The 17,133-nt window shown below is 47.3% G+C and overlaps 1 protein-coding gene across 1 annotated transcript in view; it reads right to left on the bottom strand.

The window, feature by feature from the left end:
• Positions 1 to 667: 667 nt before the first annotated feature.
• The window catches only part of ISM1 (isthmin 1), a 108,039-nt gene continuing 91,573 nt past the window's right edge, over positions 668 to 17,133 (bottom strand). The window contains exons 5-6 of the mRNA XM_075339285.1: positions 3,662 to 3,751; positions 668 to 2,290 (exon numbers count right to left, since the gene is read on the bottom strand). Of these exons, the coding sequence (XP_075195400.1) occupies positions 1,773 to 2,290; positions 3,662 to 3,751 (608 nt within the window). The 3' untranslated portion in view covers positions 668 to 1,772. The remainder of the gene's footprint in view (positions 2,291 to 3,661; positions 3,752 to 17,133) is intronic.

Consider the following 17,133-nt stretch of genomic DNA (forward strand, 5'->3'; position numbering starts at 1 on the left):
CATTCAGCTCTGAGAGAGGGTCGCGAGCCACATTCAGCTCCGAGAGAGGGCCGCGAGCCACATTCAGCTCCGAGAGAGGGCCGCGAGCCACATTCAGCTCCGAGAGAGGGCCGCGAGCCACATTCAGCTCAGAGAGAGGGCGGCGAGCCACATTCAGCTCAGAGAGAGGGCGGCGAGCCACATTCAGCTCAGAGAGAGGGCGGCGAGCCACATTCAGCTCAGAGAGAGGGCGGCGAGCCACATTCAGCTCAGAGAGAGGGCGGCGAGCCACATTCAGCTCAGAGAGAGGGCGGCGAGCCACATTCAGCTCCAAGAGAGGGCGGCGAGCCACATTCAGCTCCGAGAGAGGGCGGCGAGCCACATTCAGCTCCGAGAGAGGGCGGCGAGCCACATTCAGCTCCGAGAGAGGGCGGCGAGCCACATTCAGCTCCGAGAGAGGGCGGCGAGCCACATTCAGCTCCGAGAGAGGGCGGCGAGCCACATTCAGCTCCGAGAGAGGGCGGCGAGCCACATTCAGCACAGAGAAAGGGCGGCGAGCCACATTCAGCTCAGAGAGAGGGCGGCGAGCCACATTCAGCTCTGAGAGAGAGTGGCAAGCCACATTCAGCTCAGAGAGAGTGGCAAGCCACATTCAGCTCCGAGAGAGAGTGGCAAGCCACATTCAGCTCCGAGAGAGAGTGGCAAGCCACATTCAGCTCCGAGAGAGGGTCATCAGCCACATTCAGCTCTGACAGAGGGTTGCAAGCCACATTCAGATCTGTGAGAGGGTCATCAGGCACATTCAGCTCAGAGGGTCGCGAGCCACATTTAGCGCAGAGAGGATCGTGAGCCACATTATGCTCCCACACCACACAGTAGTGATACCCAGACTTCACATTACCAGTATGACAGCCAAAGCTTTTTCACAAAAATTACCACATTGAGGCAGTAAACAAAGATCCAGGGGTTGCTACCTCCTTTCAGATCTGCTCTTCTGTGTAGGGCTACTCACAAATGTAACCATCTGAAGAACTGCGCTTCATAGCTGTTTGCAAGACCTGGTTCAAATGTAACTAGCTGGCAGACAGCCATGAGAAACACATCATAGGCCCGCGAGCCAGATGTGGCTCCTGAGCCACAGGTTGAGGACCCCTGGTGTAGACTATCACCTCCAACATCTTCTCCTTTAATACGTTATTCAGGTCAATCAATTTTACACATTATAATTATGTGGGTGACTGGTTGTCAGATTACTGATACTGCTTACTTGGGAAAGAAGAAAAAATAAAAAAGGTTTCTAAGAGGACGGTGGGATTTAGGAGTGCCTACATTTGCCTGTTCATATAAAAATGTTCATAGACATAGGGGCCTTATGTATGATCTGCCCATGTAGTCTATAAAGCTAGGGCTACCATCAATAAAATCTCATGCAGCAACTGGAGGACTATCTGGCCATTGCAGCAGCATTACAAGCCTTCTATGCAGCAAAAAGCAATGGCAGGTCATTAGGTTACCATAACCAAAAGCCGTTAATGTCTTTTACACTGATTTTCGTTTTTATCATAGTCGGAATAAGCAAAATTTCATCATGTAAATAATTCACAGGATCCAGATTAAAAACTGACCTCTGCCAAATTTTTATAGAGATGTGTAGGTAACTAGATACAGACACATATCCGCATGGGTTACAAACAAGGTATTTGTACCAGTCTTGTACATCCCACAGTACACAGGACTAGCACTAAAATGGTGACTCCACTCTACTATAAATATCTTTCCATCACGGCAAATGTCTAGAATTCTTGAGCTTCTTGGAACTGTTTTAAATAGTCTTCTTCTGAGGGGTTCTCTGTGCATTTTTGTCCATTGTTTGGAGGCCGTACCTCATTATACCGACTCCAGTCCCCTTTGCACATGATCCATGGTAATATGTCTACTTTGTAATGTAGTTCTGCAGAAAACTCTACGCTGATCAGATTTGGGGTTCCTGCACCTTTACCCCGGGTGATTAATTGCATGCTGTCATCAAAGCAGCAGTGTTGGGCAGCTAAAGTTGTGCTCTCCAAAGAAAGCATTGAGCGTATGCAGTATCTGGCTGTTGGCTTGTAAATCTCAAGTTTCTCTTTCGGACCACTTGCGTCCTTCCAACGAAATTCTTTCCGTTTAATGCGGTCATATATGTCAGCGGTGCTGTAGGCTACTTCTGTAGGATAAGTACAAGGACAGCTTGGAAGATCGTTGGCCACCTTATGCATGTACTTCTTCAGGAATTCGCTTTTGCAGTTCATCCAACGTTCGCAACTATCAGTATCTTGGAAAAAAAAATAGAAGATATGTTACAGTTTCTAGCCAGACCGGTACCAGCCCATGCCCAATTTTTATAGCAACCACTCTTGTAGAATATCTTGACAAATATCGATTTTGTGTCTAAAGCCTCCTTTACATGTTACAATTGATCGTGTGATCGCATTTGCGATCGCACCTGCCCCCATAGTTTCTGCGGCACGGGCAATTTCTTGCCCGTGTCGCACAATGCTGTAACCCCCTGTCACACGTACTTACCTTTCAAAGGACTTCGCTGTGGGCGGCGAACATCCACTTCCTGAAGGGGGCGGGACGTTCGGCGTCACAGCGACGTCACACAGCGGCCGGCCAATAGAAGCAGAGGGGCAGAGATGAGCGGGACGTAACATCCCGCCCACCTCCTTCCTTCAGCATTGCCGGTGGCCGCAGGTAAGCTGCAGTTCATCATTCCCAGGGTGTCACACGTAGCGATGTGTGCTGCCCAGGGTACGATGAACAAGAGGACGTGCGATTTTTAGAAAATGAGCAACGTGTCAGCGATGAACGAGAAGGTGAGTATTTCTGCTCGTTCATAGCTGTCACACGCTACGATATCACTAACGGCGCCGGATGTGCGTCACTTACGACGTGACCCCGCCGACATCTCGTTAGATATATCGTAGCGTGTAAAGCCCGCTTTACAGTATATCATGTAGGCATTGGCCATAATCCCACCATGAGCACTTTAAGTATAGTGATACTTTATGCCGTAGAGAAGTGATGATACAGACATGACAATGACCAAACTGCCACCATAGTGCTTCTCTAGGATCCTTGTACTTTATTAAGTGCCATAACAGATGCCAGTACACAATATGAGACTTTGAAGTGGAAAGAGTTTGGAAAATACAGTGTCGACTAATCTTGTTCAAAACCCCCATCTACTAGTCTGGAATAAGAGGCTATAGACCTTGTAGAAAACCCTGAGATTTCCAGTATTGAAGAAACAGCCAATTGATTTTAAAGAGCGCTGTGTAATACCCTGTTTCTCCTGTGGAGGCACTGCAGGGTGAGTTCCTGCACTGAGACACTAAGTAATGAGCAGAAAATGACTGTTCAAACCAAGCACTGGTGTTCGTTACTGCCCAATCATGGCCGAACAGAACTTGTTTTTCATATTTCTCTACTCTTCTCTTGCTCCTTTTAAAGCTAGAGCTGTTAATTAAGTAAGAGGGCAGAGATCGATGCAAAAGTAGGTGGGAAAGTGCACAGAACTGCTGGTCCTACCCAAGAGTGAACCAAGAGCCTGTGCTTGGACAGTCATTTTGTGCTGACGGACTCACTTTAACCATCAGTGATTGATCAAAGCAGGCAACATCTTTAAGATTATACCACTTACCAACTCCAAACAATTTTGTAGCATTAAATTCTTCATTCCCTGCGAGGAGGCTCACTTCTGTAGCTGCTGTTCTGAATGTGTCTTCTATTCCTGGAGAAGAGAAGGAAAGCCGGTTAATAAATGGCAGAAACAGCCTTTCTTGCACATACATATCTGATTTGCACACAAGTATTTGCAGGTGGTTTATACAGATCAAAGCAGGTGGTAAAGCATGGCTTTCATTGACTCACAAAAGGCACTAGGTTACTCAAAACAGACGCTGAAAAATTGCATCGCCCCTCATTACAGTTCCTAAAACCATCTTAGTTTTTTTGCACACCAGGCCATTTGTAGTAAAAGAAGGTGCAAATAGGAGATCCGTGCTACGCACCTATCCCTGAGCCCTGGATTTTCTTGTAAGTCAAATAAAAATGGCAAAAAGCTACCCGTGGTGACAGTTAGGGGCGTTATCCAACTGCTAATTGTTTTTTCTAAAATTGAACAGACTGGTGTAAAACAATAATCCGGGGCTATTGAATGAGTGTGGGAGAACCGCTTCTTTCCTGATGTCATCCATGGCTCCTTTTTTGGTTTGCCGGCTTGGTGCAATGTCTTATCTGTGTCACTTCACAATTTTGACATTGTGCCAAGACCCCTAATCAAAAAAGGAGCTGGCAGACAAGATGCAGTTCTCAGGGATCCTATCTCAGTAGTTAGCAGTGCAATCTTACAGAGCTGGGGTCCTAGGTTCAAATCCCACCAAGGACACCATCTGCAAGCAGTTTGTATGTTCTCCCTGTATTTGCGTTTGTTTCCTCCGGGTTCTCCGGTTTCCTCCCACACTCCAAAAACATACCGATAGGAAACTTAGATTGTGAGCCCCAATGGGGACAGTGTTGCCATTGTATGTAAAGCACTCTGGAATTAATAGCGCTATATAAATGAATAAATATTATTATCCGGTGGCCACAGACTACTAATATGGCCACTAGACCAGGCCCTGCGGATTGATTCTAATACTCAATCTTCCCAATATCTTGCAGTTCAGCTTCCGATGCTTACACAGTCCCCATTGGTCTGTTTCCTTGTCCGTCCTGTCCGGGCAGACTGCTACGGTAGGCCTGCACAGCTCATCTCTGGTGGGTCGGGGTCAAGATGGACCAGGAGCAGAGAACCAGAGACTAATGAGGAATGGATAAGCAATGGAATGTGAGCTACGGAGGATCGGTGAAGAGGAGTATAGATTCTATTAGCCTAGTCTGAGCACTTTCCACATTTGGATCATCTTGCTGCTGGAGCTAGGCAGCCATTTGATCCATCCATTGAGTGGGTTGCATCACAAAGAAATACAAAAGAATTACTTCCAACCGCAACAGCTGTCCTTCCCATTGAGCCGTTGATAAGAAGAGGTAGATTAAGGTGAGTGGATAAAAATGCTAGTTGTTGAAGAAGAAAAAGTACCATTCAGCACCCCTAAAAGAAACCACTTTCAACCCACACCAAAATGTTTGACGTCAAAAGTAAAGATTTCTAAAAACTTTTTTTTCACAAAACTAACAACATAAAAAAAAAATTAGGCTAGGGCTACAAAAGACGTGAAATCTCAGCGACACACTGAATCACTAAGTAATGATTTGCTATGGTGTTGGGTTGAGAAATATAAGGACACAGTCGCATAGGTTTCCAGAGGACTTCACTTTTTAGTTAATCATTCCAAACTGCGCGACACACACACACACACGACAAATACACACACGCATGGCACACACACGCACGCACGGCACATACATGCCATAGACTTCAATGTTAGACGCACGCATAACGGCACGTCTGCCACTTGGCTGTTTTATTATACAGTAAATCATACCCTAAAATAGTTGTGTGACAAGTTGTCACTGACAACAAGTCGCAAGCAAAGTTGGCAAAGTTGCAGAAATGTTGATGACTGAAAATGTCTGTTGTCGGGACATGTCGCCGTTTACCTCCAGCCTAATCCAAACACACACACATGATATTTAACTGATGCCTAATGTTATGCGGGCGTCACACGAGACGATCTATCGTGCGATATGTCGTCGGGGTCACGGTTTTCGCGACGCACATCCGGCATCGTTCACGACGTCGTCTCGTGTGACACCTAAGAGCGACTCTTAACGTTCGCAAATCGGTTGTAAATTGTGTATCGTGTACATGTCGCTCATTTTTAAAAAATCGTTTAATCTCATTTGTGCAGATTGTTCGTCGTACCCGGGGCAGCACACATCACTCCGTGTGACACCCCGGGAACGATGAACACAGCTTACCTGCGTCCGCCGGCAATGCTGAAGGAAGGAGGTGGTCGGGATGTTTACGTCCCGCTCATCTCCGCCCCTCCGCTTCTATTGGGTGGCCGGGCCGCTGTGTGACGTCGCAGTGACGCTGAACAACCCACCCCCTTCAGGAAGTGGATGTTTGCCGTCCACAGCGACGTCGCTTAGCAGGTAAGTACGTGTGACGGGAGTTTAACGACGTTGTGCGACACAGGCAGCGATTTGCCTGTGACGCACAAACGACGGGGGCGGGTACGATCGCTCGTGCAATCGCACGATAGATCGTATCGTGTGATGCCCGCATTAGTTGCAATCTTCACTACTACGACAGCTCTTATAAAAAGTAGATTTGCAGTTCAGTAGTCCAAGACAACAGTGAAGTAAAAAATATGCCATATAGAAAAAAAAAAGTTTCATCCCATGTGGGACCAATGTTGTCTACAGTCATCACAGGCTACCTTTTTCCAAATGACTTATGAATGACTTCCCTTCTGCCTCCGTTCCATATTAGTGGCAATGGTGGACACAGGGGCAGACATACCACTAGTAGGGGGCCACTTCCACCTCCAAGACAGCACGAAGCTTCTGTCACAGTCACATTATTGGACTGGAAGGGGCACACTTCCTGTTCTTGCACAGAAGCCCTCTCCTGTCAGTGCCCACCACTTACTGGTAGCCACTAAGTTTTCTTCCAGACACAACCAAGAAACAGTGAAACAAATATTTCAAGCCTTCAGAGAAGCAGAGAACTCAAGAACTGTGATGTTATGAAATGTATAATAAAACTATATACAACACCCTTAAAGTTTGGGCAGCATGAATAAGAGCCTGGCTGCACGACAGCTGGAGCGTTTCAGATAAAATATAGTTTAAAGGGGTTTTCCACTACTCTGACTACCCCTTCTCAAGCCACGTTTCACCCCAGTAAAATAATGACACCTATACTCACCTCCTGTACCGACACATTATGTCATGTGATTGCTGTGGCCAATCAGTGCTGGCTTCACTCTCCCCTCCTTCAGACAAACCAGACATCTGGAAGACGCAAGAGCTGCTACTGCCCTCTCACTTCACTTCTTTGGACGTAATGGACATCTGGAAGGACAGTGAAGCCAGCACTAATTACCTCTAAGGATTCTGTGACATAATGTGCCGGCAATGGAGGGGAGTATAGGTGTTATTATTTTACAAGGGGGACATAGAGATTGAGAAGGGGTTGCCTGAGAAGTTGACAACCCATTTAAAGTTCTAGCAAGGAACCATAACCAGAGACCTTACTAGTCCAACTCAGCCCTGACCAGCTCTAAACATTGCTACTGCAGGTGACTGAAAGCAAAGGACAGGTCTCATTATAGAAGAGACCTGTCAATCACCTCAGACAGGTCCAGAAACACTATTTACCTGCAGATATGGCCGGCTACAGGGAGAAAATGAAGTTTTATTCTTCTGGCAGCTGCTTGCTTATAGTTATCTGACCGATGCAGTGAGCTGTAACAATCACCACTCAATATACAGTGAGTGTGGCTGTTGTGATGCGATCTTGCGATTGTATCACAGCTGCGGAGAAGAGGCGGGGAGCACTTTCTCCCCATCTTCTCCACTGCCTGTGTCTGCGTACATCGCACTACAGTCGGATGACATGCGAGTACAGTGCGATGTTTCACACGCTCCCATAGACTTGTATGGGGGTGCGTAAGCCGAGAATCTTTCTCAGGCCAATATGGCATGAGAAATCAATTGCAGATGGACACTGCCCTATAGTTTTGCACTGGCGCGAGTGCAGTCAGATGTTTTATCAGATTGCACTTGTCTGCGCAAAATGCAAGTGGAACCGTACGCTTATGGCACGCTCACATGAACGTGAAAAATGAACTCTGACCAATGTTAGTCAATGAGGGCGAGCAGTTGGTCAGCTTTTGTCGCATCCAGATTCTGGATGCGAGAAAAGTCGCAACATGCTGCAATTTTCTGCGAGAGCCGTATCACTCGCACCCATTCGAGTGAATGGGTGCGAGAGAAACATCAGACTGCACTCGGATGTTATCCCAGTGCAGTGCGATATACGCACAGGCTGACAATGGAGGAGATGGGGAGATTAACCCCTTCCTCTTCTCTGCAGTGCCCGCCCTCAGCTTGACAGTCACTTGACACTCGGCTCATGCTCACAGCAGAGCATGAGCCGGCGGTCATTAGCATATCGTATCTGATGCTCTCGCATCGGATGCCATACGCTAGTGTGACTCCAGCCTTACACTCACTATATATGCCCTATTGCAGGGAGAACAAAATGTCATTTTCTCCCAGTAGCCGCTGCTCAAGTATCCTGGCTACACAAGACTTAACAGCTATATACCCTCAGATTAACCCTATGCTTGCAGGTAATTAGTATTTCAAGTTGTGACAGGTTCCCTTCAACAAATATTAGCAGCCTTGAAGAGTTTACGCCTAGACGTCCACTATTCTGTAAGTACGAGGGCGGTGGATCAGCTGCCAGTAAAGTCCTGTCGTGTTCATGTTATTTTTGTGACTAAGCCAGTCACAAAAAGACACCAACAGAATTTTTTGCCCTTGTAATTGGTGTTATAAATACTACACTGCTTAACTGTACCCAGACATGTTCGGTCATTAGCCAAAGACAGCAATACGTGTATTAGTATAAAAATCAATCTTAACCCTGCATCCTGTGAACCATAAAATCTTACTTACTGTAAATGTATTGTGCTGGAAGTGGCAGCTTTGTAGAAAGCTCGGAGGCTCAGACCACACACAACTTTAATTACAAACACCTCATTGGATATGAAATGCTACACTTTTCTTACTAACTTTAGGAAACGCCCTGAACTGCCAAAAAATGACTTATTTGAAAGGAATTAAGTGGTACTGGACTAGAAGTGAAGAAATAAAATAAAATTTTTATACCAAAATTCTCCATTACGCCTGCTCTGCCTCCGTGTAAAATCTGATCACCAGATGCCACCTGTGCTCTGGAAGGAATGGCTACTAATCGGCTGGAGGAAGCCGGGCACCTTGTGAAAAGGAAGGAACTTGTAATCTTCGGGGAAGATTTTCCTATTTTTCACTGCTCTGATTTATGAATATAAAAATGTCAACTAAAACATAGTGACAGACACACACGCCTGTGAATATTATGGTGCGTACATGTCAGGAGCCTTCCCTGATGTAGGCTGTAATTTTGCCACAGGTACCAGATGGAGGCCAAAAGTGTATTCTTAATGGCCTCCGTCTAGGCCGACATGTCTGCATGTCATTAGTTTTACTGTATAGGAAAGTGCAGCTTTCGTACAGAGGGCCACCGCAAAAAAAATGTATACTATGAGGTATACACTCATTTACAACACTTCCCTTAGGCCACGTTCACATTGAAGAGTTCAGAAATCAACATTTTGTGGAATAACCATGATTTTTAATCACAGCTTTCATGTGTCTTGGCATGCTTTCCATCAGTCTTTCACACTGCTTTTGTGTGACCTTATGCCACTCCTGGTGCAAAAATGTAAGCAATTCTTCTTTGTGTCATGGCTTGTGACTATCCATCTTCCTCTTGATTACATGCTAGAGGTTTTCAATGGGGTTCAGGTCTGGAGATTGGGCTGGCCATGACAGGGTTTTGATGTGGTGGTCCTTCATCCACACATTGATTGACCTAGGTGTGTGGCATGGCGCATTGTCCTGCTGGAAAAAACAGTCCTCAGAAATGGGGAACATTGCCTGAGCAGAAGGAAGCAACTGTTTTTCCAGGATAACCTTGTATGCAGCTTGATTTATACGTCCTTCACAAAGTTTAATCTGCTCAATTCCAGCCATGCTGAAGCATCCCCAGATCATCACCGATCCTCCACCAAATTTCACAGTGGGTGCAAGATACTGTGGCTTGTACGCCTATCCAGGTCTCCGTCTAACCATTAGACGACCAGGTGTTGGGCAAAGCTGAAAATCAGACTTATCAGAGAAAATTACCTTACTCCAATCCTTTATGGTCCAATAGGGCAGATTACACTTTGGGAAGGACGTATGAATCAAGAAGCCGCATACAAGATTATCCTGGAAAACAGTTGCTTCCTTCTGCTCAGGCAATGTTCCCCAACTCTGAGGACTGTTTTTTCTAGCAGGACAATGCGCCAGCCACACAGCTAAGTCAAACAATGTGTGGATGAAGGACCAAAACCCTACCATGGCCCGCCCAATCTCCAGACCTGAACCCCATTGAAAACCTCTGGAATGTAAATCAAGAAAAAGATGGATAGTCACAAGCCATCAAACAAAAAAGAATTGCTTACATTTTTGCACCAGGAGTGGCATAAGGTCACCCAAAAGCAGTGTGAAAGACTGGTGGAAAGCATGCCAAAAAGCATGAGAGCTGTGATTAAAAATCATGGTTATTCTGCGGTGATACGGAAGGCCCCGGGGGTAGTAGGGTATAGATATGGGAGGGTGGAGGAGAAAGTGGCCCTATATGCCGACGATATGTTACTGTTTTTGGAAAATGCGGGAAGTTCCTTGGAGGAAGCAATGCGAATAATATCTAATTTTGGAAGGATATCGGGGCTTAGTATAAACTGGGACAAATCGGTTCTAATGACAATAGATGAAGCACCTTCCAGTATAGTGGTGACCTGTGCCCCGGTACAGGTGGTGTCTGAGTTTAAATATTTGGGCATTACAATATCTAACAAATTGACAGACTATGAACGACTAAAGGCTGCTTTACACACAACTATATCGCTAGCGATCTCGTTAGCGATGTGACAAGCCCAGATTGTTGTTACGATTTGCCGAGATCGCTCATAGGTCGTTTTGTAGCGGTCACACGTACACATCTCACAAATGACGTTACATCGTTCAGCGATATATTGTTTGATCAAAGCGGTCGTGTGGATGTTGTTCGTCGTTGGCAGGGTGTCAAACGTAGCAATATGTCTGCTGACTATGAACAATATTTTGAAACTGAACGATGTGTCAACGATCAACGTTTTTCACCCTACTTGCGATCGTTCGGAGTCGCACGTAGGTGTCACATGCAACGACGTCGCTAACGATGACGGAAGTGCGTCACGAAAACCGTGAGCCAGACGACATATCGTCAGATAAATCGTAGCGTGTAAAGCGGCCTTTAATCTTACCCCCCTCTTGCTCAAGTTCAAACAAAAGATTTCGGCCTGGTCTAAATTATATCTCACAGTGGTAGGGAGAGTTAATTTAATCAAAATGATACTAATACCCCAATTGTTGTACGTACTCCATAACGCCCCGGTGTGGCTACCACAAAACAGATTTTATAGAATAAAGTCTATTTTCCGGGATCTAATTTGGGGAAGCAAACGCCCACGAATGAAGTTAGAGTATCTACAGAGGCCGAAGGATGAAGGGGGACTGGCTCTCCCGAACCCATGGTGTTACTACTTGGCTGCTCAGGGACAGCATTTGGTCGGATGGGGGGGGGAAGCGGGATCTGAGACATCGGCAGGGAAAGTACTGCAGTATGATGGGGAAAAAGTCCTTTGCTGGCTAGTTTGGAGGCGGGAAAATTTTGTGTCTTTGCTGCATCATACCCTACTATACAGTTGAAAGATAAAGTATGGAGTAAGATCAAACAAGTGAGTAGGATAACAGGGTTCACTAGATATACCCCCATATGGGATAACCCTAACATCCAGGAGTTTGTATCCCTTAAGGAATTTGTGCAATGGAGGAGAATTGGTATTTGGTACCTTTCCCAGGTGATGGATGGAAATATATTTAAGACCTTTGAGGAGATTCTGAAAGAACTCCCGTTGGGACATGGTATGTTCTATAAATATTTGCAGCTACGTCATGCATTTGAATCACAACAATTAGTATACAGTCGGATAGCGTGATTAATCTACTGGGAATGCACAGAGGAACGGCGGGATGCATATCAATGGTGTATGGAGGACTGTTGTCTATGTCTGTAGGGAGGCAGCAAATTGGAGCATATGCAAAGTGGGTGGAGGTTGTGGGAGACATTGGGGAGGAGAAGTGGGAGTCTATTCTGCAATATGTAACTAAAATATCTCTGAGTGAGGAGAAACGGTTATATGTTATACTAGATGGTGGCCCGATTCTAACGCATCGGGTATTCTAGAATTTATTGTGTAGTTAATGTATGATTTTTGTTATACATACATACATACATACATATATTTTACACACATATATATATACACATATTATATATATATATATATATATATATATATATATATATATATATATATATATATATATATATATATATCTATACACACACACACACATATATATATATATATATATATATACACATATTATATATATATATATATATATATATCTATCTATACACACACACACATATATATATATATATATATATATATATATATATATATATATATATATATATATTATATATAATGTTGTGGGTAGTTGCCAGGTGTTTGTGTAGGGCGCTGTAAATGTTCTGGGTGTTGTCTGGGTGTGGGGGTGTGTGAGAGCGGTGTTGTTTGTGTGTTGCGTTGTGTGTGGAGTTGTTTGTGGAGCGCTGTGTGTCTGCAGTGTTGTCTGTGTGTGGTGCTGTGTGTTGCGCGGTTTGTGTGGGTGTGGGGTGCGTGTGTGTGTTTTGGTGGAGGTATGTTTTGTGCAATGTGTGTATTGCGCAGTATGTGCGTATATTTGTGTGTGCCGCGGTGTTTGTGTGTTGGGTGTTGTGTGTGCGGCGTTGTCTGTGTGTGTGTGTCTGTGTAGGATGGTGTTTGTGGTTCCCAGTGTGTGTGTGGTGTGTTGTGCCTGCCCATGGTGACCCTTGGCTGCTGCCCCAGTGCTGTGCCCTGGTGCCCCCTGTGGCTGCTGCCCACCTTCCCCCAGGTGCAGAGGATTGCTGTCTCCTCTTCCTCATTCCCCTCCTGTTTACCTCTGTCTCTTCTCCTCCTTTTCTTATCTGCTCCTTGCCCTTTTCTCCTCCAGCTGATTCCTATCATCTGCACTGCAGCACTAATGCTGGGAGTTGTAGTGCAGAAATATTACTCCAGTCCTTCTGCCATTCTCCTCTGTCAAGTTCTTACTTTTGGGAAAAGTCAAGTATGGGTTAATGAAAACCACAGTCACACTGACAGCGAATATCCGCACCCCCCAAAAAAACAGAACCGAAAAAACTTACACACAGACGGGGCCGAGCGGGCCAACGTGTGCCGGGGACGGGGCCGAGCGGGCCAACGTGTGCCGGGGACGGGGCCGAGCGGGCCAACGTGTGCCGGGGACGGGGCCGAGCGGGCCAACGTGTGCCGGGGACGGGGCCGAGCGGGCCAACGTGTGCCGGGGACGGGGCCGAGCGGGCTAACGTGTGCCGGGGACGGGGCCGAGCGGGCTAACGTGTGCCGGGGACGGGGCCGAGCGGGCCAACGTGTGCCGGGGACGGGGCCGAGCGGGCAATAGTGTGCCGGGGACGGGGCCGAGCGGGCAATAGTGTGCCGGGGACGGGGCCGAGCGGGCAATAGTGTGCCGGGGGCGGGGCCGAGCGGGCAATAGTGTGCCGGGGGCGGGGCCGAACGGGCAATAGTGTGCTGGGGGCGGGGCCGAGCGGGCCAACGTGTCCCGGGGGCGGGGCAGAGTGGGCCAACGTGTGCCGGGGGCGAGGCCGAGCGGGCAATAGTGTGCCGGGGGCGGGGCAGGGCCGAGCGGGCGAGGCGTCAGTGTATGCCGGCTCCCTGCACATGTGTTACGGGAGCCGGGGTAAGCTAGTAACCATGATACACATCGGGTAACTAAGGGAAGCACTTCCCATAGTTACCCGATGTGTATCATCGTTACCAGCGTACGCCGGCTCCGTCACGATCCCAGCATCGCAAGATTATGTCTGGGCTGGGTTGCCGGTGTGGACTCCTGGGAATGCAGCAGTCACCTGGGAGTCGGGGCTTCGTTTGAATGTGGAATGTGGAAGAAGCTGGGATCATACATATGTTATGGGAGTGCCGTGTTTGCAAGGGTTTTGGATTGTAGTATTGAACTTCGTTCAATCAGTAATGCAAGTGGAACTACCAAGAAATCCGCTGGTGTGTGTGCTGGGGTATGTGGATGAAGTGGGGGCGGAGGAACAAGAGAAATTGGCAGTGGCACGATTGTTGTATGCAGCAAGGAAACTAATTGCATCGTACTGGATATCTGAAAAAGCACCGACACATAAGGAATATGTTGAAAAAGTGATATATAAGTTATATTGTTCTCATGGAGAAACATATTTATATTAAAAGGTGAGAAGAACTCAGTATGAGAAGATATGGAGTAAGTGGCTAGAGTTTCCAGGATTGGCATCATGGGAATTATTGAAAGACAGGATATTTGGAATCTAGATAGGGGAGAACAGATTGCAGGAAGTGTGCAAGAACGTAGTGGGTCATAAATGAAGAGGAATGAGAAGAGTGGGGGGATGAGACTGTTGACCGGAAGCAGGTGGGGTGGGGGGGGGAGGGTAATGTTTATTGTTAATGGTATGTATATTAAAATGGAAAAAAAACAAAAACAAACTTAGGCTGTGTGCACACGATGCGTTTTTTACCGCGGAAACGCTGCGTTTTGAACCGCAGCGTTTCAGTGGCAAATTGCATGCGTTCAGCTTTCCCAGCAAAGTGTATGGGAAAGCTGAAAAATCAGTGCACATGCTGCGTTTCTTTCCGCAGCGTTTTGGATGCCAAAAATCGGTGCGGAAAGAAAAGCAGCATGTCACTTCTTTTGTGCGTTGTGGCTGCGTTCTCTCCCCCATTGAAATCAATGATGTGGGGTCAGAACGCAGCCACAACGCATGGACCTGCTTTTTTGTTGCGGTCCGCGGCCTTTGTCGGCACGCCAGAACGCAGGCATTTACCTGGAAGTGAGGTCAAGAGGCTTCCTGTTGACCTTACTTCCTGGCAAAGCCCCCGGTGTCGCCAAAGTGCCCGCCCCGACCCCCGACCCCCCTCCCGAAAATCCAACATGGCCGCGCGCACAGTAGCGCACCGGCCGCCCTGCTCCTATGATTTCTGTCGCATGTGCAATAACACATGCGACAGAAAACTGTTCCCCAGGCCCTGCCCGGTCACCCCAATTCCCCCCGGTGTCATACATACCTGTCCGGTCGCAGCGCTGATCCCCCGCGGCCCCCTCCTCCTCCTTCACAGCAGACGCCGGCCGGTCACATGTGCAGAGCAGCTGACAGCCAGCACAGTGTTCAGTGTGAGCTGTGCTGGCTGCTCGCACTCTGCAGCTGTGACCCGGGGAGAGTGGGTGCAGATTTTTGCACCCACTCTCCTCAAATGGAGGGTCTGCCCTCCTAGAAAATGGGGGATACGTTTCCTGAACGTGCCCCCATATTCTAGAAGGTCCAGAGGCGACGTGGGACATCCATATGGATTTCTGCGGACCCATTTTTTTTTATTAAATTGGAGAACAAGGGAATGATTTGGGGAGTGTTTTTTCTAATAAAACATTTTTTGTTGTCTTTTTTTGCTTTTGTTTACTGTCAATTAGTTATGTCGGGTGTCTGATAGACGCCGTGACATCACTAATTGCTGGGCTTGATGCCAGGTGACATTACACATCTGGTATCAACCCCATTTATTACCCCGTTAGCCAACGCACCAGGGCGCGGGATGAGTTGGGGCGAAGCGCCAGGATTGGCGCATCTAATGGATGCGCCACTTCTGGGGCGGCTGCGGCCTGCTATTTTTAGGCTGGGAAGAGTCCAATAACCATGGCTCTTCCCACCCTGAGAATACCAGACCCCAGCTGTCAGCTTCACCTTGGCTGGTGATCTAATTTGGGGGGACCCCACGTTATTTTTTTTTTTATTCTTTATTTATAAATAAAAAAAAAAACATGGGGAGCCCTCCAAATTGATCACCAGCCAAGATGAAGCTGCCAGCTGTGGTTTGCAGGCTACAGCTGTCTGCTTTACCCTGACTGGCTATCAAAAATAGGGGGGACCCCACGCCATTTTTTTCATTTTTTTTTTTTTTTTTTATTGGATAAATACTAAGCTAGGCACCCTTTAGTGCCACATGAAAGGTACTAAAGGTGCCAGCTTAGAATATGCAGGCGGGGGTGGGACGTTCTATATATTTGACATCCCTTCATCCATTGACGCTTTTTAGGCTGTGTGCCCACAATCAGGGTTTGCAGCGTTATGGGCGCTGAGTGTTTTCCCTGCGTCCATAACGCTGCGTTGTGCAGTAGAAGCACAGTGGAAGGATTTTTGGAGATCCCATGCCCACTGTGCTTCTTTTCTCCGCAGCATAAACTGACCGGTAGCGTGGCTTCCCGAGCCTCAGCATGTCAATTTATGCTGCGGAGACGAGTGTTCTCTGCAGGTAGCATAGAGCTCCACAGCAGCCTGAACCCAAATCGTGGGCATGGGCAGCTGCAGGAAGGCTGACACTGTGTACTAGACGCCGTGTCGCTGGATCATGGCCACATAGCCTTAGGCCCCTTTCACCCGTCAGTGATTCTGGGACGTTTGTGCTTTTTTTTAAACGTACCAGGATCACTGACATACGCAGACCCATTATAATGAATGGGTCTGCTCACACGTCAGTGATTTTTCACTGCACGTGTCTCCATGCGGCGTACCCGCGTGTGCGTGATTGCCGCACGGAGACATGTCCATTTTTTTCTGGCATCACTGATGTCCCACGGACCACACAGTGGTGTGATCCGTGAAACACGTGCCAGAAAAAAACGTGCTTTTAAAATAAAAAACATTTTAACTCACCCGGCGTCCAGCGATGTCCTCTGCAGCCCGTCCTCCCTGTTCCTTCTGTGCCGGCTCATTATTGTCGCGCATATTCATGATGCACGACACAGCCAACCCGGAAGCAGCTGCTGCGGGGGTCAGCGCCGGCCGGATGCTGCACCGCGGGAGCGATCAGCACCATGGAGAGCGGGAGCGGGTGCAGGTGAGTTAATCTCTAAGTGCAATCACGGCACACGGAGGGACATGTGCGTGTTTTACACGCCAGTGAAAAACGTCAATGTTTTTCACTGACATGTGAAGCGGGCCTAAAAGTGAGAATATTGTTGCTACAGCAACATTTTGGGTGAAGTAGCTGTGGATTCAAAATGCTTAATATACTCCTGAATAAAATCCTTGAGGGGTGCAGATTCCAAAATGGGGTCACTTGTGGGGGTTTTCTGACG

This window comes from Anomaloglossus baeobatrachus, chromosome 3 (assembly GCF_048569485.1).
Source record: "Anomaloglossus baeobatrachus isolate aAnoBae1 chromosome 3, aAnoBae1.hap1, whole genome shotgun sequence".
NCBI classification, from domain to species: Eukaryota; Metazoa; Chordata; class Amphibia; order Anura; family Aromobatidae; genus Anomaloglossus; species Anomaloglossus baeobatrachus.